At 36.8% G+C, this 22,912-nt stretch overlaps 1 protein-coding gene and 2 long non-coding RNA genes across 12 annotated transcripts; 2 read left to right on the forward strand and 1 right to left on the reverse strand.

The window, feature by feature from the left end:
• Window positions 1–121: 121 nt before the first annotated feature.
• On the forward strand, window positions 122–20,767 carry LOC133709325 (MADS-box protein SVP-like). Of its 5 annotated transcripts, none has more exons than XM_062135032.1 (9): window positions 122–266; window positions 668–874; window positions 18,887–18,965; window positions 19,197–19,249; window positions 19,691–19,790; window positions 19,922–19,963; window positions 20,128–20,169; window positions 20,276–20,436; window positions 20,550–20,767. In XM_062135032.1, the coding sequence occupies exons 2-9, from the start codon at window positions 687–689 to the stop codon at window positions 20,566–20,568; spliced, it is 684 nt and encodes a 227-aa protein (XP_061991016.1). In that variant the 5' UTR covers window positions 122–266; window positions 668–686; the 3' UTR covers window positions 20,569–20,767. The 5 variants fall into 5 exon arrangements, with proteins under 5 accessions (XP_061991016.1, XP_061991017.1, XP_061991020.1 ...); XM_062135033.1 differs by having other exon boundaries at window positions 678–874; XM_062135034.1 differs by having other exon boundaries at window positions 128–266; window positions 665–874.
• Window positions 3,785–10,609, reverse strand: LOC133709326 (uncharacterized). Of its 6 annotated transcripts, XR_009846235.1 has the most exons (6): window positions 8,150–10,606; window positions 7,966–8,056; window positions 6,874–7,770; window positions 6,334–6,398; window positions 4,815–5,294; window positions 3,785–3,984 (listed from the first exon to the last, which is right to left on the reverse strand). It is a non-coding gene; the product is annotated as an uncharacterized LOC133709326 (long non-coding RNA). The 6 variants fall into 6 exon arrangements; XR_009846239.1 differs by having other exon boundaries at window positions 4,815–7,770; window positions 8,150–8,308; window positions 8,460–10,609; XR_009846237.1 differs by having other exon boundaries at window positions 4,815–7,770; window positions 8,150–8,664; window positions 8,832–10,607.
• LOC133709327 (uncharacterized) lies at window positions 11,402–14,824 on the forward strand. Its single transcript, XR_009846240.1, has 5 exons — window positions 11,402–11,416; window positions 11,981–12,064; window positions 12,193–12,967; window positions 13,878–14,033; window positions 14,584–14,824. It is a non-coding gene; the product is annotated as an uncharacterized LOC133709327 (long non-coding RNA).
• Window positions 20,768–22,912: the final 2,145 nt, after the last annotated feature.

Raw genomic sequence — 22,912 nt, forward strand, 5'->3', positions numbered from 1 at the left:
CACAACAACAGACAAAATATCGAAGGATACAATAGATTTACCGACAAACTTTTTTACCCGGTTTGTTCGAGCCGCCTAAACGCCTTGTTTATCAGTTTATCAAAAAAAATATATAAAAAAATAGAAAATGTAAAAAAAGGTTAAGGATAACGGAGAAATTGCCGTCTTTCTTATTTACCATAAATGGGAAAAACTCCTTTCCATTCTTAGAACAGCCACCAAACCAAGTAGTTTCAACTCCTTCAACTTCGGGTTCCTAACGTTAGGTAAGCAAATTAACAAATCAAAAGAGGAAACAAAACCCATCAACTTTAAATCAAAATTGTTCGATCTCTCTGTTTCTCCGATCGTTTGTATATATATTTTTTCATGCAATCATACATATGGTTGGTGGATTTTTCTGAGTTTTCTTCCCTTAGATCTTGGTACTAGCTAGGTTTTTGCCTCAAATAATTAAAATTAAAATGAACCCATTTCTTAAATCTATGTATTCCATTTATGTTGATCAGTGGTTGGTTTGATACTTTGATTTTTGATGAATAATAACTAGCAGTTTGCCTCAAATAATCAAAATTAAAATGAACCCATTTCTTAAATCTATGTATTCCATTCATGTTGATCAGTGGTTGGTTTGATACTTTGATTTTTGATGAATAATAACTAGCAGCTAACTTTAGCTAGATACGATGAAGCCGACGAGCAAGAAGATAAAGATCGAGAAGATTGACAACTTGCCGGCGAGGCAGGTGACGTATTCGAAGAGGAGAAGAGGGCTTTTGAAGAAAGCTGGAGAGCTTTCAGTTCTATGTGATTGTGAGTTTTCTGTCATCATCTTTTCTGCTACTGGCAAGCTCTGTGAGTCCTCCAGCTCCAGGTACTTCTCCACCTCCTCCTTCTTCTTATTTTGACTTATCTTACTTGAAAATTATAAAAATTACATATGAGAAATGTGTCAATATAAGGAGGAAGATACCTTTGTGCGAAATTTCATGGTTTCATGGTGTCGCCAGTATATGTAATTGATAGTGTTTTTGGTTATGACAAGTGTGTGCTGTTTGTTTTTCCACAATTAAGCACGTGGTGGTTACCTAGTTGAGTATGAAGAGTTTTGATTGTGACATGATGTTCTGTTTTTATTGATTACATAAAATTTTGCTCCCTTTACTTGGAAAGATATGTATGTCTATTATGATCGATTAAGTCACCGATCATTGCATGTAGTTCAATTATATATGCTCCAACCTTTCACATATAAATGACCGATCGATATAGATTATACAGGGGGAAGGTGAAAGATAAGGTTAGCTGTCGTAGGTAGCTAGCTTATATAGGATTATAAGATTATATCTTAAAAATCATAGGGGCTTCCCTCTCGTTAGATAATCGTATGCTTTTTGTAAGACTCTCGATTAGAATATACACACATAAATTTGTTTAGTAAATTATTTTCCAAAATTAATTCAGGCGATCAATTAATATCTAAAAACATTAAATAACGGATTATTTGGTGAGAGGACTAACCGAAATTTGCACACCTAAAACTCAATGTCGGTAAATGTGGTAACGATTTACAGGAGACATACTTACAATCAGATTAGTAGACAACTAGACATGCATTATATTATTTCATTTGAGGTTTTCTTACTAGGCAAGTGCATGATTTGATGATAAGTTGGATCACATCATAGAAGCTTGAAGCCTTTCAGCTGGCATGCAATGAGTGGTGGAGCTACCATGACTATGCATGCATGCATGTACATATATGTATAACTAGCTAGTTTATGCCGTGCGTTGATTGAGTTTGCAAGTATCTCAAAATAATGAAACAAACTTTCATAACATGTGCATGCATGCATGAGGAGAAGATATAATAAAAGAGGGAGGGTGAGAATGTATTAATTGTAGACTTGTAGTAATGTAAATTATCGAATAAGAATTTAAAGAAGCTTATGTTTGCTTTTATTTACCAGAAAATAAGTATTGTATTGAATCTCAGTAAAGAGAAGGGTTATAGTAAAAGAGAAAAAGAAAAAGAATATTGCTAATATAATTTTTTTTATGATCGGGGATCACTTCATCCATGTCTACTAAAACTAGAAATACTGAAATACCACCTATGAGGTCGTTTTCTTTATCCCAAAAAATGTGTCAGTTTATAATTAATTCACTTTTAGATGTGGCTGTCTTGCACCGCTTAAAGATGTGATATGTATGTGAAGGTTGTTTTGATTCGTGCTTCAAAAGAGCAAATGATTTAGCTAGCGTAGTCAATATTGATGACTATGACTTGCAATAAAAAAATGCCATTGTTTGCTGCAAGTTGATTTGCTAGAGAGATGATATGGTTTGCTTTGTGATGTAGATTTGCCTATGCTATGTTTCTAAAAACATATGAATGCAAAATATTAGGGGGAAAAATTATAGTTGTAAGAAAACTTATGATGGGGAGACCATATGGTTTCATTGATAAAAACTTGAGACATTGAGTATAACAAAACAAATAATATGTATTACTAAACAGTCTTTTATGACATGAAAATTGACCTCATGATCTTAAAAGTATAGAAAGAACCTTTTACCTGTAGAATTCTGCAAAAGTCCTCAAGGTTGTTAAAACATTGGAAATAGAATTTGCGATCTTTAAAAATTAGGAACTCAGAATCCAATTCTTTAGAATTGACGGTAGGGAGTGGTAGATCCAAATTTAAAGTCTAACATGATGTGGAGCGCAAGTCCAAGTGTAAAACCACACGGATCCTAGATCTGAATTTGGGGTATTCTTGGTTTGATGTGTTAGATGTAAAACATTAGAGAACTAAAAGAAATAAAATGACGAATTTAATTTGTTCTTCGGTATTAGATTGAAGGAGGAACAAATTCAGCCACCAATCTGAGACAAAATGCAACCAACTTGCACTCAGCTAAAAGCGTCCACAAGGATGTTGAGCCTTTAGAGCAGTGGATTGTAGCTATGGGGGCGAGGGTGCAAGAAGTTGAGAGGCACTACCTTGTTCAGTATTGCACATTGCTGGGTCAGGATTGGGCTTCATAGGTTTAAACCCTTATTTCTTTAGTCACATAGGTTCCTTATTTCTTTATAGGGTGATGCCAATGAAGATATCGGTGCGAGCTCATACTCAAGACGAACATGTTGGCCTATATATAAAGATTGTTTGAAACAAGTGAGGGAAAAAAAAAAAGGTGTCGGAAGTTATACTTGAAATTAGCACATTAGAGATTAAGATGCGTGGAGAGGTCGTTTAGCATTTGGATTAAGAGTTGTGTCTGTGCATCGATGAAGAATCTATTTGGCTAGTGTAAAGGTATAGATTCAAATCCATAGCAATAAGCTCAACCATAAACACGAAATAGAGACTACCGGAAGAAGAAAGTTGACATTGTATATATGCAAGCTATAAATAGATTGGAAGATTGCTGGAGTTGCTCTTAATAACTACATATTAGAGTCTGTGTTTGTAAGCTTTATATTTAAGGAAAGGAAGAGCACCACCTTACTAAGATTTTCTTTTGGTAGAAGAAATGGTCAACCTTGATTGGTACTTGGTTCTGTTCATTCTGAGCATGCATGCTTGTAGCAACGGTAGGTCAAAAAGAATAGTGAAGAGTTGATTGTATCAGGGAAGAATCATTTGTAAAAGTATCTTGGACCATGCTATAATTAAAACTAGGTATTGCGGCCCGCGCGATGCTGCGGGTGGTCAGCTTAATAATACTACATTTGCAAACATTACATACATTATACATCCACAATGACGCTCAAACATAGCAAACTACATGTAACATTCATCAAAAGGCACTACTTGGTAACCAAAAGTAAAAACAATTTCTCACATAGTTGAGAAAAACAATAACTTAACAGTGACCAAAAGCAAGCAAGAAGAATGATGCTTCAAAAAGACAACCCTATTGCCCTTGAATCTTCCAACCATAACGATCAATACAGCTCCAGGGGTAATGCTTGCCCTGCAAAATATAAAATGGCAGCGAATCCCTTCAGGTGCAAAGTAAACACAGCGGAAAAATAAAAAAACCATTTCACAATAACTTTCGATCTCCACTGTAATTTCATGGCAGAAGGAAGTTTGTAGTTTTCCCAAATTTAAAACAACTTGAGATTTTTATACAGTTGAAAGTTGCTTTGGAATCATACACAGCTTTCATGAGTTATCGATAACTCAAAGCAATTCAAAAACATTTCTCCAGACAGAACCATATAGGAGCAAGAGCAAACTTATACTCTATACCAACAAAGAAGGGAAGAATTTAACACACTGATTTCTATAAAAAAAAAGTTTATGTAACTGCTTATTACTGTAAAATAATAACTACATGTAGGTCAATAACACTGTCCTTCACAAAGATAGAATCTGTCACTGATATACCAAATCTCAGTACGACATAAGAAGTTATAGATCAAATAACTATAGGTGTCAACTGAAGGAAGAAGATGTAGCTATTGATAGTCAGAAGTTTCAAATTTAGGATGTAGATTTTACTTTTTAATCTGTCATGCTAATTTGAGAAAACAGGTTGTCCCTTAAAACTTTAATAAGACATGTTGAGTTAAGAACTAATAAGCCCCATATACATGAACGATCAGCTAGTGCAAAGCAGAGTAAGCGAGTAATAAGAAGCAGAGAAAAAAAAATCATCAAATTTGGAGGAAAAAGTTTTTTTTTTTTTTTTTTTTAATACTATACAACAAAAAAGCTCAATGAACTTCAAAACCAAACCTCTCCTTCTGAGTGTGTCAAAAATAAGTTTCAGAGTTTAGATTCTAATCCATTTCTCACCATATGACTGAATGTATGGTTTGCAAGTCTGCTTACGCCATCACAACTGGGTTCTTCATCATTTGGAATACGTGAGGTGACAGGACCCGCCCCGAATTTCACCCTGAAATCCGAGGTGGCCCTGTGGGGCCCACCTTAGGAATAACTCTACCGAAAATTCAGTAGAGTCACCCCTAAAAATGGACTACCCAACCTGTAGAATTACAATCACACTTCTAACAAATCATCCATAATCTCCTGGAGCCACCCTGCTCCCCAAAATCCAACAACTCCACAATTTACAACTAAAAACCGAACATTTCAACATACACAGGGGCAACACCCAAACTTTACAACAATTGTCCCACAGGTTATCAGAGCAATCTAAAGAAGATTAAGAATTCATAATACAAGTAGGTTCAACGATTAACCTACAATGAAAACAACAGCAGCAGATGCTATGCCCCGAATCCTACTATGCCGAACCAGCTACTCTGCAGACTGGGCATTTGAAACCGAAGGGCCCAGGGGAAAAGCACATAAAAACGTTAGCGTGAGTGGACAAAATAAATAAATAAATAATTGTAAAGAAAAGTGGGTTTGTGCTTTTCCACATTTATTCCTTTTAAAAACCCGATGTATGCAACTTTTAAGAAAAACACATTTATCAACAAATCCAAGATTCTCGTAAAAACACACCAGCCCCGCTGGTTACGATAACATCGAAATCCAAAATTCTCGTGAAAACACACCAGCCCCGCTGGTTACGAAAATAATGGACTAGCCCCGCTAGTCAAGTCACGAAAAAGTATGGGGAAGAAGTTATCACCATACAAGAAGGGAGCCTCCCAGGCTCGGGTCGGAGTGTCCCACACTCTGGAGCATCCCATGCTCTGCTCTTACTCACCCACAAACACATAGTAAGCAGGGAGGAGTACTAATAGGCTAGCTAGCAATAAATATGACGACCCAGGTATGGCGGGTAAAAACCATTAAAATCCAGTAAATCTATAAGGCTTCCCCATGTCCCACGAATAAAGAAAACACGGGTACGATTCCCAACCGTACCCGGAAATTCTCGTAAAAGTCGTATAAAGCAACAGCGTGTCCCACACGCTAAAAGAATAACTAGATTATCAATAAGGCATTCCCAATGCCAAAATCGAAAGTCGGTAAATAAAGAAGAAATATCACTCAATCGAAATCCCATTTCGAAAATCCTTTAAAAATCTCAAATCGACGAATAGAAATATAATATTTAAATCCGGAAGTCACCTCGGAAAAATGATTCGTCGACAATCATCATAATTCGTAAATCCAAATTAAGATCCGAAACCAATTCATTTCCGAAATCACTTTATAATATTTCGTAAATCTCAAAACCCAAACAAATCTGAAATCACTTCAGAATCCGAAAACCAAAATCAGTAAGGATAGCAAATCATCATATGCTCAAAATATAAAAGATGATAATTAAATAAAGCATTTCTTTAGAGAAATAAATGCATGCATCAATATTCAAAAACAAACGTCCACTCACAGTATACGGCTAGCGTGGTATCCAAGCGTAAGGATCCTCGTCGAGCGATGAGTCAGTATCTCGTCCTGTACACAATTGTATTCCGTAAACAACAATTCAATAAAACAATACGATTCTATATTGAATCCCGAAAACCCCACGTAAACTAGCAATTCCAACTCCTTTCAACTTCAAGCCAAACTTCACCATTTATATCAATCCATCGATTAAGGTATTCCATGACGGAATAAGGGAAATCCGAAGGCCGGATTCCCACAAATCACCAACCGAAACTCCACACTTTCAAAATTCACAAACAATTCCAAACTCCTCCAAAAATTACCAAACTTCATAAACAAGCTCTACTCAAATTATAGGATTTATTGGGCTAAAAATTGGAATTAAATGTCAGCCCTACGCGCCACCACGCGCCACCCACAGTGGCGGCGAGTGGGGCCCACGCGCCGGCGGCCACCACCTCCGATGGCCACCAAATTTGGACAGTAGCTTCTACTCAACAAAACTAACCATTCATTCAACTACAACATCTCACAATTTTACCTTTAAGAGCTCGGATTAAGCTGATGAAGTTTGCCCAGAAAATTGCTTCGGACCCAAGGATGTTCTTCGTCGATTCGGCCTCCACGATGCAAATCGGAGCAAGAGACCTTAGGGGAAATGTTCGCCGGCTCAAGGCGCTCCTTCAGTCCAAGTTTGGTGGTCGGAGACGGCCGGAAACTGCGAAATCGCCGGAAAAACCAAAATTGCACCCGGAGGAGAATTTGCTTCGAATCGAGGTTTTTCGGCCATTTTTGTCGAAAGCCCAGGGTACCAGCGTGTAGGGAAGGAAGAGGCGGTCCCAGAATGACCAGTGGCACGCCGTCAGGTGGCCGGAATCGGAAATTAGGCCGGAAATTCAAAAATCCCCCGAACCGGAGGAGGAGAGATCGGGGGAGAGGAGAGAGAGGGAGCCCGGTAAGTTTCCAATTGGAAACTTACCACAGTGATTTTCCCTTTATATAGAAACTTACCTTGAACAGTAACTTTTCCTTTTTCGCCTATAACTTTCGCATACGAGCTCCGATTTTTACGAACCACATATGCACGCGCTCGGTTTAACATCCTCTACAACTTTCGTGAAGAAAATTTTCTCAAATTCTGACCCGAACAAAAAGTCAACTTTTAGGGCCACTAAAAGTGCTGAAACGACAGTCAAAGTGAAAATAGTTGTCGTTTACCGTCCAAATGACCAGTAAACGGGTGAATTTGGGTTCGGGACGTAACATGAGGTCTCCTCTCCACAAAGGTGTTTAAGAATATGTACAGAATAGCAACCTATCTTGACCTGAAAGCAGAGAACATCATCTGGCATTTTACTGATCCTGTCTTCATCAACTTCCTCTTGAGTTTTTACACACATAGTCAAATCATGATCACTGTAAATACATAATTAGTGCCCTGTTAGTTGAAGAAACATTGTATGTTAGCATAGGAGATAATTAATCATGTATATGCAGATAATGTACTCCTGATTTTGTTCATTAAGGATTTTTCTGTAGAAAAAATGGCAACGCACTAATTTCATAACATTCCTCTAGTAAGGAACCCACACATCTCTCACAATTATCAATGTCAATATTAGAAGATTCATACCATAATCTTGTGGAGTAGTTGGAATTTGCAGAGGACTCTTTCTGTCGATATTGCCCTCCAACCAAATAAGAGTTTGAAGCTCTGTCATCTACTGTATGAGATGAGAACAGTAAAAAGATAATCATTTAAAAGAACATCACAACAGAAATCAAACCAAATTCAGAAATCACAATAGAACGTATACCTGTTCTATCTCTTCAAATTCCCTTCAAGCCTCTCAATTTACATGAGAAAAGACCCAAACTTTGTTTAGCGGGACACACATCCCGTTTTAACCAAACCCCATTTCTTTAAATTCCCATCAGTCCCCTCAATTTACATGAGAAAAGAGTCAATCTTTACCCTTCACAAACTCAAGAGTAAACCCCAAAACATAGAAGCAAGCAATATCAGCAACAAAAGAACAATTTAAGAACATAAATTGTTGAATGCCAATTTCAAACCAGCTAAAAATTTCAAAGAACTTATTTTCTTGGAAATAAAAAAGGTCTAACCTAAAGAAGATTGCAACTCAAATTCCTCTATCGGACCCAAAGGCTCCGGAACCTAATTTCAAAAGCTTTAAGCAGGCGACTAAAATACCTAAAACGAACAAATCAAAATCATTAATAACCAAGACCGCGAAGCACAGAAGCTAAAACTTATACAGGCACAGAGTTTGAAACCTGGGAAATCAATTAGAGCACCATTCTAGGATATCTGAAGACGTGAAAAAGCATTGCAAATTAAACCACAATACCACAAAAACCAACCATCCGATTCAATCGATTAGACGTAACTGAGGAAAAAAAAAAAGAAAAAAAAAAGGAATTGCAAACCGATTACCCAAATTCATCTTCTTCTTTCACAGATTAAAACCCAAATACCCAAATACATCTTCTTCCTTCTCTTCTCGATTAGGTTTACAACTTCCCATCAATTGAAATGTAATCGCTGAATTGCAAACTATGTTGTTTAATTGGTGCCTTCAAGTTGTAGCTTGTAGCTTCTGAGCTTTCTCCAAAAACCCAATTGAAATTTGAAAGCTCCGTACAGTTCAGACTTCAGAGCGAGGAGAGTAAGGAGAGCGACTGAGCGAGAGAAAAGGAAAGAAAAAAAAAGGGCGCAAACAGGAGAGGAATTTTATATTTAGGGCAGATGGCAAGGCTGTGAATCTGTGAATTATTACAAAAAAAGGACAAAATTGTAATTTCAGTCATCGGCTCGAGCCGGTACTGTTACTAAGCCGATGATGAACAGTGAATCCCGCACCCTCCTTTAATATATAGTATAATAATAAGAATAGATGATATCCTATGCATCTCACTAGGAGGTTATAAAGTATACATTGGGTAAATGCTAAATACAATAAGTGACAGATTTATAGACTAATTACATTCCTAATAGAACAAAAGAACTACGTTTTTAATAGGAAGCGTTGACTCACTCTAACAATCTCCCTCAAGTTAGAGCATACAACTAACAACTAACCCGATCAAAAAAAAGTTAGAGCATACAAGTCACGAATACCCAACTTTTGAATGAGTCATTAAACACTTCAGTGGAAACTCCTTTAGTCAACAGATCTACTAGTTACTCTTCAGTTGTAACAAATGGGAAGGCAATTAACTTTGCATCCAATTTCTTCTTAATGAAATGTCCATCAACCTCCACTTGCTTGGCATAATCATGTTGTACCGACTATGTGATATATCAATTGCTGCATTATTGTCACAATACAATTTCATAACAAGTTAATAAATTTGAACCTTAAGACACATAACATATTGTGTAACCATAGGACCTCACACTTCATGAGCCATCTCTCAATATTAGGTTTTTGTATTTGACTGTGCAACTACCTTTTGCTTTTTACTTTGTCAAGTAACGAGGTTTCCTCTTACAAGTGTGAAATAACCAAATGTTGACTTCCTGTCAATAACATAACCTGTCTAATTTGCATCAGTATAACTATCACCTTAAGGTGATTGTGTTTAAAACATTAAGCCTTTCTTAGGTGACTCTTCAAGTATCTCAGAATTCTCACCACAACATCTATATGATCTTCATTCGAATTGTGCATAAATTGTTTAACTACATTGAATTAATTGAGCCATCTACTTTTTGCTTCACTATATAGATTCATCTACATTCAGTAGTCTTCTTTTCACCAAAAAGTGGTACAAGTTTCCGTGTGTTATTTTCTTGTAATGCTTCCCATCTTTTCCTCCATTGTCTTAGATCATCTGGCATCTCTTAGAGCTTTCTGCACTTTTTTAGTAGGTACCGAGGATATCTGGTGTGCTAAAGATTTATATGACTTAAATGACCTATGAATTGACACGAAGTTGGGGACATGATATTTTGACCATGCACGAAATGTGGGTTCATATCTTTTGGGTGGTTAACCACGTTTTGTCCGGTTAGGCAAAGCATATCTAGTGGGTTAAGACACTACATCATGCTCATTATTTAACAATCTTAATGAGACTAGACACGTGTTCTGAGTTAACCTCGAGATAGTCAGAACTTTAGAAATCTTGGTCCGTGAGAGATAATTTGTTTGGGGGGTAGTCACTATCAAGATTTCTTCTTCCGATTAATCGGTCGAAAGGATCTTTCGACTAGCCGAAGCTACTTCTGTGCCGTCTTCTCACTACTAGAAATCTGTTCATTTACATCACATCATTTAAATCGGTTAGACTTGCACATGATGTAAAAAAGTAAGTTAACATCGTTTTAGAAAAATACCGATTTAAATGTATACCATTAACATCAGTTCTTAAAATGACCGGTGTTAAAAGTTTTATTTGAAAATTTGCGGGAACCTCATTTTCGTGGACGCGCTAAGTGTTTTAATGAATTCAAGGACGCGGGGACGAAAACTTAAAATTTTCACACTTAAAAAAAAAAAGCACTCGGCCCGACCCCAAAACTTTCTCACTTTGCCTCAAGCCCTAATATCCATTCTCAACCCCAGCATCACAAACTCGAGCTCCTAATCAACTTCACGAACCTTCCTCCTCCATTCTCCGCCGGAATCTGAAGAGCCGAAAGCCCGACCTCGATCTGAAATTGAAGTAACAACTTTGAATCCTGAGCCGGCCTCGATCTGAGATTGGCAGAGTTGAAGAAATTGAAGAGGCTCGCTCTGGTCTTCTCCGCCCTCTGCTCCACTCTCCTCCTCGGCCGAATCCGTCGGCGATAGGCTCTTCATCTCACCTTTCCACTACTCCCGATCTTACGCAACCACCCAAACATTTCACCAAGACAAAAAAAAAGGCCGCAAAAAGTGGTTCATTCTACCTCCGTTCACTGCCACCGTAAACGGCGCCGCTTTGGGACGAGAGCTCTCAGAGATGTGTATATTAAACCCTCCACCTCCTCAGCTACGACGGCGCTTAAATGGGTCACCAGGTGCTGCCCCGAGATTCCCAGAAGCCTTGTTCAGAAGCTCTTTCGCTTAAGACAGGTTAAAGTCTTTTGAAGTTTCATTACATTTTGGAAATGGGTTCTTGAATGGTGATTGGAAAGTGGTTTGCTTTGATTATTTATCACAGGTTCGAAGAGAAGCATCTGACATGGATCAATGTGTTAAGGGTATCTGAAATTTGTATTAACTTTTGTTTTGTTTTGTAATGGACTAATGGGTAGAGCTCAGAGCTTTTGTTGCAATTATATGGGGTAGTTTTGTTTCTGATTTCGATTTTCGTGAAGGTGGGGGCTAAAGACTTGATGAACTTAGAAGATCGAATATGTCTTCCTATTTCTGTGAAAGAGTTCCCTGATGATAAATAAGAAGAGGGACATTATAGTGAAGAAGAAGTAAAGTTTATTCGTAGCCTTGTGTTGTATAAGGTTCATAACTGTGGTCTCTATCGCTTGTGTGCATGTTAAGCTAGTTATCTTGCTTACACATGTTATTTGCAATTTTTTGTTTATTAATATGCAGATTCTGTTGTTCCTTGTCTATTGAAATTGCCGGCACTGTGTTATAGAGTAAATAAAGTGAGATTCATCTCTATTTATGTTTCAGTTTTACTTGGATTTGGGTTTAGGAGCAGGATGACAAGAAGGCCCCTGACTCTGCTGCTAAAGTCAAAGGCGAATCAGCCAAGAAGTAAGTTTCTGATCTCAAGATTCTTCAACTATTTCTGGCTGGTTGATTTTGAATTGGAAATTTGATCATAATATCTGATTGTATGAGTGATCTGTGAGTCTAATTTGTTTATTATTGGTTTTCTGCAGGGGATATGTTGGAATTCACATCTCAGGATTCAGAGATATCCTTTTAAAGCCGGAGCTTGTACGCCCGATTGTGGACTCAATATTTGAGCATCCTTTTGAAGGTATACTATTGAATTCAATCTTCCCCGGCGACGGTATGGCCCCGAGATTGCCGAGTCCGTCAAACAGGTCCCTTTTTTATCCTTATTCACTATATGCTCTTCAATTTCCCTTTACGACTGGTTTATTTTGCATCGGAGTTGTGGATGATTGTATGTTTGTGTACGCATCTGTGTATAGTTAGCTATATACACTCACTCGCACTCAATGAAACTCTGTAAGGTAAGGGTGATGCCCATTACTTATAAAGATTAGATACAGAAAGCCAGAACTGTTACTATCTCTAAACTGTTGGTACTCTTTTGAATCTTTTTAGAACTGCATTTCTCATTGTAGTCACTGAAGTGTTATACTCTTGCATGCTTATTGAATGTAATGCTTGTTGCAAGAGTTGCTTCAATTTTAAATCAATGTTTGACGCCAAATTCCAAATTTCAAACCCCTTGAATCATTTTTTCAGCTTTTGTTTTTGTTTTGGGTTTTTTCTCTGCTAACTTTGACTGTCAACAGTGGGATTTTGTTTGTTTTGGGTTTATGGGTTTTGTTGGGTTGCTTTTGTTATGAGCAATGGGGGACTCAGGTGGAAAAGTGAGGTTGGTTCAGTGCCCAAAGTGTGAGAATCTTCTTCCTGAGCTAGCTGATTACTCTATGTATCAGTGTGGTGCTGTTCTTAGAGGTATGCTTTCTTCTTCTTTTTGATTCAAATTTTTTTTTTTTTGGGCTTTCTGTTTTTGTTTGTGAGAAACTTCAGGGAAAGATGGGATTTTAGTGTTGAAACTTTTACAATTACCAAATTAGGGAGTCTCTTTATGATGGTGATACTTGTGATTCTTGTAGAAATTTGTGTTTGATTTATGAGAAGGTTAGGAACCCAAATGAGATCAGGGTTTTTGGTCTTGAAATTTGGTATGGTATAAACCTCAAAAACACACACCAACGCAAAAAGGACTAATGAATTGGATTTGTGGGGCTGAGTTTTTTATAGCTGAAAAAATGCAACTTGCAAAGTTCATAACTCAATAACATTCTATTTCCTGTAGTGTTTTCTGCAGCCAAAATAAAGCAAATTTTTTGTTTATTTTTGAAAGAATTTGCTCTTTTCGGGATCAGACAACTAACCTTGCCTATAAGGGCGTTGTTTCGGTTTACCCTCCCATTGTTTTGTATTTTGGAATCAAATTTTAAAATTTGGGCCAAGAACAACAAGGTCAGTAAGAAGGCTTCATGCTTGTCTTTCTATGATGGAAAAACATGTGGTGAAGTGGGAAGGGGGATCATTTGTAAGATTAAGCTTGTCATGTTGTTATTATAAGCATGGTGGAAACTATTTTTTCTTTTCTCGGTAACAAATACACACACACACACTATATATATATATTTATGTTATATTTCTATTATAATTTTTGTCTACTAGTGTTTATGCCATAAGAAAGCACGCAGTTCACATATCTCAAGTTAATTTGTGTGCCTACTTGTGTGTTCCTGTGGTGTGGGGATGTGGGTGCATGCATCTTTATTTTTTAGTTTATGTCTCCCTTGTACTACATGTACATTTTTGTCGCACTAATATTGCATTTCTTGAACAGTACAAGGATTACAGATTGTGACTGGGATTACAGATGGATGGAGTACCCAGCTCATGCAAGAACTTCGAGAAATCCCTTGGATCAGTCGTTGGCTACATATGGAGACCATTCAGTCATGCGCACTTTAATTTGCTGTTAGTTTTCTCCAGCATATAGGTAATTTTAAGTGTTGTATTCTAGTCCTATATTTTGAATTTGGCTTAACATGTGTGTGAATTCCCAAAATGCAAAGTGATACTGTCTTGAGTCTGTGCAGTACAATAGACCTTGTAAATACAAAGTTGAGTGTGCTCAGGCTTTACTTGTTCAAAAATGTTGTCACTGAGCACTGAGCTCAGAGCTAATGATTAATGAGCTGCAGCAATATATTTATATGCTTCATGTCATGTTCCAGACGCAGTATTCTGGTTTTGGTTCTCTGTTATGCTATTTGAGCTACTTCAATTCTTGTTTTTCATAGGCTGTGTGCATTGTGCTGTGAATTTTTCCAGTAATTTTATCTGGTTTAAGCATTTCAATCACAGAGTTTGCCCATTTTGTTGTGTTCAGTTCATGTTTTTGCTTGTTCTGATTTCCTAATACTCTGATATTATTTGGACCATTTCAATTTTCCAGACCTATAGTAGTTGATCAAACTGTTATTCTGCCGTGTATAGAAGTTGGTTTAGTTACTAATGATTCTGCTGTTTCTTTGGTTTTGTTCTAGGTTAAGATATGGAATATTCAGGAAAAGAAATGTACTGCAGTTCTGATGGGGCACACTTAGTATGAAATCTTTGAGTTTGGCGTACCCATGCAACTCTTTATCTTGACTGAAAATGTGACTAATCTTTTAACTTGTTCATATGTTTCTACGCTAGCATTTTTAGGTTTGCAGTTTTATTTTGTGAATTATGTTGGATCATGAATTTGGACATAATTAATGGAATGCCTCAATTTTTAGATGATGTGCTTGAGTTAATATATTGAGAAATGTATTTCTTTTCCAAGTAGTAGCTAGATGCAAACTTTGCATGCAATCTCAATTTAGAGATTAGAAATCAGTACTAAAATAAAAATCGATGTCTCATGATTACCAACATATCGAAATGTGCCCACAAAATCGATGTACCTAAAACCAGTGCACATCGATTTATAAACACGAAAACGTAATCTATTGTCGACGTACAAATCACTTATTATAAAGTAAACCAATTTACCATGAAACACAGAACATTAGTTTTAAAAACCTGAAGTGATGTCTACGACGAAATAACACATTAGTTCATATCAAAAGAAGCGATGTACATAAAACCAGTAAACATCGTTTTACATGAACAAAAACGATGTCCCCTGTACAACAACACATCATTCTTAATAAAGTAACCGATGTTGCCTAAGGCCACATACATCGTCCTTAGGAAAATAAGGTGGCAAGATGCATGTAAAAATGGCCAAGAACAAACAATAGTTTTTGAACACTGATGTCTACGACAGTATTAGACATCATTTCTGAAATTGTAATCGATTTAAATGTTCACTTAGGTATTGTTCGAGATATATTTTACTAAGCATAAAATGTGAAAATATGAAGAATTAAATATAGTTAACATATAAGATTATGATGATTATAACGATTATACATCGATTTGTGTTTTAGAATCGATGTTGGTTGTTGTCTGGGACATCGGTTGAAAACGCGCTTATACTGATGTCTATACTTTTCTCTACACCCACTAAGACATCGGTCGAAAATTAGTTTAACATCGGTCCAGAACCGATGTCTATGAACAAAATTCTAGTAGTGTCTATCTCTAAATTCCTTTCGACTAGTCGAAGCTACTTATGTGTCCGTCTTCTATCTGTAAATGTAATTGGTCAATGGGATCATTCGACTGGTCGAATGATTTCTTCTGCCCCAAGGTTCTGGTTAATTAAGCTACTGTGCTCTTTCATCGTTGTTCGATCGGGATGTATATCTTTGATCAGTCTAGCAAACTTTTGTGCTATTCTGGACTTTTATTCGATGAGTCGATGGATAGGTTTGACCGGTCAAACAAGCTTCTGTCTTCTTCTAGGTCTTTATTCGATTGGTCGATTGAAACATTTCAACTAGTAGAATCAATCGGATGCGCTTCATCTTCTTGATTTTCACTGACCATCTCTTCAAACTAACTGTAATTCTCTCTCTGAAGGAGAGAAATAGTAAGCATCCTCAAAGAATGTGACATCTATGGTAACATAGAGCTTTTTAGCGGGAGGATGGAAACACTTGTACCTTTTTTAATGAGTCCCATACTCGACGATATATTATACACACATTCTAAGGCACGAGCCTCTAAGTTAGAGCGTTGTTTCTTAGGAACATGGACAAAGGCTACAAATCTAAACACTCTAGTGGGAAGATTATGAAATAAAGGGATATGAATATGAGTGGAAAGTACCTAAAAAAATTGTGGCTTTGAAGATGTTGAAGAATCAGTTGATGAGTTGTGGTTATGCAATTCACAACAATCGAATGAAACCTGGCAAAAAATAGGCATTATTAGTTGAGAAAAAGTAATAAATTGGGGTTTATCGGGACCCACTGTCCATCTTAATCCTTTGAGAATTCACTGTCTTGAATCCAAACCTCTCCTCAGGAGGATAGATGGGGTGATTCAGGTGGAGCTTACTTTATATTATCAAAGCGCACTCATTCTAACAACGTACCTTTTGCATGATGGGTCAGTAAGAAATTGAAGAAAGATCGTAGCGAAAGGAGCGAGTTTTGATTTGGGGCGGATCCCCGCCTAGATTTGAGCCTCATATTTGTTTTAGAGAGAGAAAACAAAGCCCGTCCTCAGTTCGGATTGTAGGCTGCAACTTGCCTACATGAAGCCGGGATAGCTAGTAATCCTAGAAGACATGGAAATAAGGGTTTCATTTCAAAAAATTTACCTGGACAAGATGTGGTCTCTGTCGTCTTTCCCACGGGGGGTGTGCTTATAAGAGAGGCGATTAATGAGGTGTCAAGCAGTAAGAATAACTACTCCCCATAAGTACTTTGACATGTGGTCACTAAAGATTATAGAGCAGGTAACATCTAGGTTCTTACGTTCTGACTCCATTTTGTTCAAGTGTGTGGACAAGTAGTTTGATGAACAATCCCTTGTGCTTGCATATTAGACTCAAACAACACAACTGAAGTAAGCCTAGTGCAATCATCAATAAACAATACAAACCAACACATGACAGTAAGAGTAGAATCACGGGAAAGTTCCCAAACATCAAAATGAATATGTTCAAATAATGGAATAGTATTGATAATTGACTCCATGGCTTTTTGTCAAAACATGAGTTTAACAACGAAAAGAGGACTCTTTTATGCCAATAAATAAACATGGCATCGATTTTTTCATCACTCGTAGTAATGCCATAATCAAAGCTCACTCAACTTATTAGAACTCGAAATCAAAATGGTTTAGACCATCTTCTCTGATTTCTTCCCTCATACATTCGATCAAGATGAAATGATCTCCCCTTCAGGCATCCCGACCAATTATTTCCCTGATAAGATCCTGAAACACATTATGAAGTTCTAATGTCGGTGTGAGTTTAACTGACCTAGTTCCTAAGACAAGGAAGATCTCACTATTAGCATTGGTTACACTAGACACAAGTAGTGGTGACAAATGGGTAAATAAGATTTTATTATAAAGTCATATGATTCGAGGCTCCAAAATCTTTATTTAAGTATCTTCACCAACAAAGTCAGATATATGTAAGTCCATATCTATCTTACCATGTCCAACTTAGATGGAGAACCAGTAGTAGTTGTATGATCTTGTCTTTCCACATAATAATTTGTATTTTGGACCAAGTGAACAGAAGCAAGTCCAAAGTCCATCTGGCTACTTTGCTTCAACATGATTTTGGGTATGAATGAGAACTGTAAAAAATTGGCCAATAAACCACCTGAGTGGTCAGTATAACCTCTTGCTTGCCTAGAGTTCAGAGAAGAGGGAAAAAGGGGTTTGTGTGTGTATATATAGAATATGAAAGTCCTGTTGCTAAAATTTGGAACTTAATGTTGGACATGATTTCCCACATACAATGTACAGAGACTTTCAAAAGTTAAAAAACAAATCTTTCTAGCATAGGAGTGGCCAACACTAAAGCATGTTTTGTTTGATCTTTCTTAGTATAGTGGGACTTAACAGCAACTCAGCAAGTGGCCAACAATATTGGGGAATTGAACAAAAAAAAGATTTATTTGCATGCATAATCAAAGGAATCAAGTCCGTACGTACTAGCAGCTCAACCTTACTCTTCCTTTTTTGCATCAACGTCTATATTTTACGATCAGAATTCAATTAAAATATACGCGACCTTCTTAAGATGACTGTTATTATTCATTACGTTTTTTATGATGATACTTGTTTTATATAGTTCAGGATTTAGCCTCCATGTTTCTTCCTCCTTCCTTCCCGATGTAAATTAAGTTCGTCTATTAATAGAAATAATGGGTGTGGGAATGAGCCAGGATAGGCCCTCACCAATGCATGTTCTCAAAAAAAAAAAAAATGATATGTTATTATTGTTGAAAGTATATTACATATTGGGAGCCTGAGCCTCTGTATTTTTCTAATTAATAGCATATGTATGTATGCTATTCTTCTTCCAAAGGGTACCTCTTATCATGTTATAGGAATTCGAGAATAACCTAACACATAAGATCTTTGAGCCAAAACGAAATTAGTGGTTATCAATTAGAAATCAAATTCTGCTCCTCAAGATTGCAGGTAATTTAATGAATGGTAATCTAAGTGCTGGTTTTTGTTGGCTATATTAATATATTTCTTTTTTATTGGTATTTAAAAAATTACAGAAAATCAGTATCCAGAGATGAGCAGACTTTTTGTATCGGGACTCTGAAAAATAAAACGAACCAAAACCAATAAATCTGTCTGAAATTAACTCAATGTGAAGGACATTTCGGGCTTGGAGGACATTCTTACTAATTAACTGGTTAATTTTGTTCTGTCAAGTACGAAGGATGTCATTGCGAGGTATGAATCGCACATTGAAAATGTGGGAAAGTTGGACCGGCCATCTCTTGAGCTCGAGGTAATTATCAATTCATCAATGCAGTTGACTAATGTCTGGCAAAAGAAAATCTCGGTTGATACATACAATAGGCCGGGCATTGGAGTTTCAAAATGTTCTTTTCAGGAAGAATGATGCATGCTTACCTCTTTTTTTTTTTCTTTTTCTTTTTTGCACTTCAATTTTTAAGCATTAATATATTTCATGATACAGATTATATTAGTGAAATGACGATTGCTTTTCTCATGTTAGCATGACTGCATCAGGTTGAGTAGGGAACTTGCGAACAAGAGCGGCAACATAAGGTTATTAGTTAACCTTAAATATGATTTATAAGATGTGGATGTCAATACGTACCTGCTGCTATAGGGGGTTGTCTAGACTACTTGGATGTCTATCATACACTCATTTACATCTAATTGAACTAAAATTACAATTTAGTTGAACCAAATTTACAACATTAACAACAAAGTTATCACATTTGTTTTACACATTTACATATAATTGAACCAAGTTACTACATCGACAACAATTTGTTCATAAACTTGTAAAAATATCGTAGGTGAGTAATTACCTGTAATAGAACTAAAATTATCCAAAAAATAACTCTATTTACCACAATGACAACAAAATTGTTGTCAGATCTGTAAATGAGTGTATCACATACATACAAGTGCCGTAGAATTTCCCGCTGCTATAGATCGATCAAATATTTGGACTGTACGCCTTTTGCTTCGTCACAACAGGCAGATGAATGGAGAGGATCTAGAAGGGCTGAACATAGATGAGTTGCAGAGATTGGAGAAAGAGATTGAAGGATGTCTTAACCGTGTGAATCAAACTAAGGTGTTAAAAATATATAAATTCATTTCTTAAAAGCATAGATTTAATTAATATATTTTGGCTTATATATTATATTTATGTGCATACATGTCCACAAAGTTATTACATCAAAATATAATTTTCCATCATTTCAGGAAGAAAAGTTTAGCAGTGAAGTTCTGGAACTTGAGGCAAAGGTTAGCAAGTTTGAATAATAGTAGGGTTGATATATAGCTAGTAGCTAGACATACGGATATACTGGACATTGAGGCCAAAATTAAAAGTTAATAAACTTTGCAAATTAGATACAATGATATCTTTTTTGTTTACCCATTATTTTGCGTGTTATATATAATTGCAGGGAGCTGAGTTGATGGACGCGAGTAACCAATTAAGGCAGGATGTAAGTAATAATTACCTAGTATGGTTCTGTATTAATACTATTAGCTAGGGTCATGTACTTAATTAAGAGGCTGAGTGAACATGGATTTTGTAATAATTACGTACAGATAGGGATGTTATCCAATGGAAGTGTCACCTTTGAGTCAGAAATCTCGACTGCTGAAGAAGGTTGGTTATCGGAGTCTGCCACAAATGCCAGCAGCTGCCTTTCAACTGATTCTTCCCTAGATGATCACTCTGGCACCGACACTTTATCTCTCAAACTTGGGTGAGGGAGCTTGCTTTGTTGCTTTCATCTCAGAGAAGTCATGCATATATATATATATGTTTTCATAACTCAAATGAAACTTATTCATCAATTTGCACTCATCTATATTTCAGGCTTCCTTACGGTGGCTAAGCTGGGGAGATCCAGAAGGTGAAAGTATTCATAGTATGGTATTCTGTATTTGTAATAAAAGTACTTATAGATGCCATGCAGGTTATTATATGTAGGGTTTTTTACTTCAACAGTGTCTGGACTCTTCGAGGACTTTTAAAATGATACCTGAACTTTCAAAGTTATCAATGTGATACCTGGACTCATTTTTTCTTATCAATGTCATACCTCCGCCCATATTTCGTCACGGTGCCGTTAATCCGAGCACGTGTGACGCATGTGAGACATTAAATGATGATAAAAAGACTGATTTGCCCTAAACGTAGGGGTATATTTGACATTTTACCTATTTATATTCTTCTTTTTCTTTTTTAATCATTTTTTTTCTACCATCTCCACCTCTCGTCTTCTTCCTCTACCTTCTCTACCTCTCGTCTTCTTCAACTGCAATCTCTTTCACTCTATACTCTACCCACTACCTCCATTAACCATGCCTGACCATTTCTCTCATACACCACCTCTCTCTTCTTTGCCACCAACACAGCAAACAAAGAGAAGATTACAATCACGTATGGTGACTCTAGATTCTCTCGGATATAAGTGGAAGCTCCATTACAAATCGCCGTACGGATCCAAGTGGGAGATCTGGTGATGGTGCTGCAACATATACTGACATTTCGCGGCGGCGAGGCGGGAGGTCCATAACTCGGAATCCATCTTGAACGATTCCAATCAAATTTGAAATCAAAACCAAACTGGTTTGTTTAAAAAAGAAAAAATTAACAAGATTTAATCTGGGTGTCCAAATCACTTCTCGGTGCTGGTATGCCGGCGAGTGAATTAGCTTTCAGGCGTCGCCGGACAACGTGGAGGCAGGGCTCAACTCGACGGAGGCCGTAAGCCCGATGGTGGTGGAGGTATTGGATCCCTATTCATGCACCGATCTCGGCAATGTCGGAATTCGAAAAGCCCGAATCTTCAAAAGATTTGATTTTGGGTTTGATGGAATCGTCGAGATTGACACATAGAATTCTGGGGATTTTGAATCACTCCCTCGAGATGGGTTTCTGAGATTTTGGATGGGGAGGAAGAGTAAAACAATAGTGAGATTGAGGTGTTGAAACATGGCCTGGGAAGGAGCAACGAGCTTCTCAGAACACTAGTGTATTTTTCAATTTTCATGCTTTGTTGCTTTGGATTGGTTTGACTAGTCTTGCTGGTTTTGGGTTGTGGGTATTTTTCAATTTCCATGCTTTGTTGCTTTGATCTCAGAACACCTGTGTTTATGGCTTTGATCTCAGAACACTTTGGGTATTTTTCAATTTCCATGCTTTGCTGCTTTGATCTCAATTTCCATGGAGTCTCCGACGGTGTCCGTTCGTCAAAGAATTGGATTCGGGTTTTGCTCATGGTTTTGCATTGATTGAAATAAGTTCTCGTCTGGTTGATTGTCTTTGCTAGGAAATGCCATCATCCCATCCGATTGCAATTTGCAGATGAAAAAGAAAATAGAAATGGAGAAGAAGAACTGAAAGCACAAAGGGACATGTGAAGAACCAAAAGAAATGGAATAAGTCATTTTTACCCTTATTTTGTGCCTCACGTGCGGCACACGTGACCATAGTTAACGACACCGTGACGGAAATTAACCGTAGGTACGACGTTGATATGAAAAAATGAGTCTAGGTATCACATTGATAACTTTGAAAGTTCAGGTATCATTTTAAAAGTCCTCGAAGAGTTCAGACACTGTTGAAGTAAAAAACCCTTATATGTATGTATTCATTTTGGTTGTAGATGGGAAGACGTGGCTAGTAGTGTGAGTAACTTGCCAATGCACTTAATTAATTTGAGGCCATTGAAAACTTATTATCTGTAAAACTATTCTCGAGGTTAGTGTGAAAAACTATGTTTGCATATGAATTAAGGCTGCCACTTGGTTTGGTAATTTCCAAACCGACTGAATACCAACCGATGTTTTAGGTTTGGTAAACCGACTTTTTGGTAACCGAGACCAATAAAACCGAAATTGAAAATTACCGAAAAAGTTGGTTTGGTTTTGGTAAATACCGAATCTACCGATTATCTAAATATTAGATTTATATACTACAGTTTTCAATACACATACATGTATATTAAGAAATAAACATAAAAAAATTTATAATAGTATGAATATTACTACATATACTACATTAATAGTACATGTATTTTAAGTAACCTAGTCAAAGATGGTTAAATAACCTAGTTTTAGTGAAAATTGCTAAAATTTGATGGGGTTTTTTACTTCAACAGTGTCTGAACTCTTCGAGGACTTTTGAAATGATACCTGAACTTTCAAAGTTATCAATGTGATACCTGAACTCAT

The sequence above is a fragment of the Rosa rugosa genome, chromosome 5 (genome assembly GCF_958449725.1).
Source record: "Rosa rugosa chromosome 5, drRosRugo1.1, whole genome shotgun sequence".
Classification (NCBI taxonomy): Eukaryota; Viridiplantae; Streptophyta; class Magnoliopsida; order Rosales; family Rosaceae; genus Rosa; species Rosa rugosa.

Excerpts from the sequence above, each read along its gene's own strand:
- LOC133709325 (XM_062135032.1), top strand. The coding sequence starts at position 687 with ATGAAGCCGACGAGCAAGAAGATAAAGATCGAGAAGATTGACAACTTG. Across the intron at positions 19,250-19,690 it reads AACAAGAGCGGCAACATAAG|GCAGATGAATGGAGAGGATC; the intron begins GTTATTAGTTAA and ends TCGTCACAACAG. Across the intron at positions 20,170-20,275 it reads GTAACCAATTAAGGCAGGAT|ATAGGGATGTTATCCAATGG; the intron begins GTAAGTAATAAT and ends AATTACGTACAG.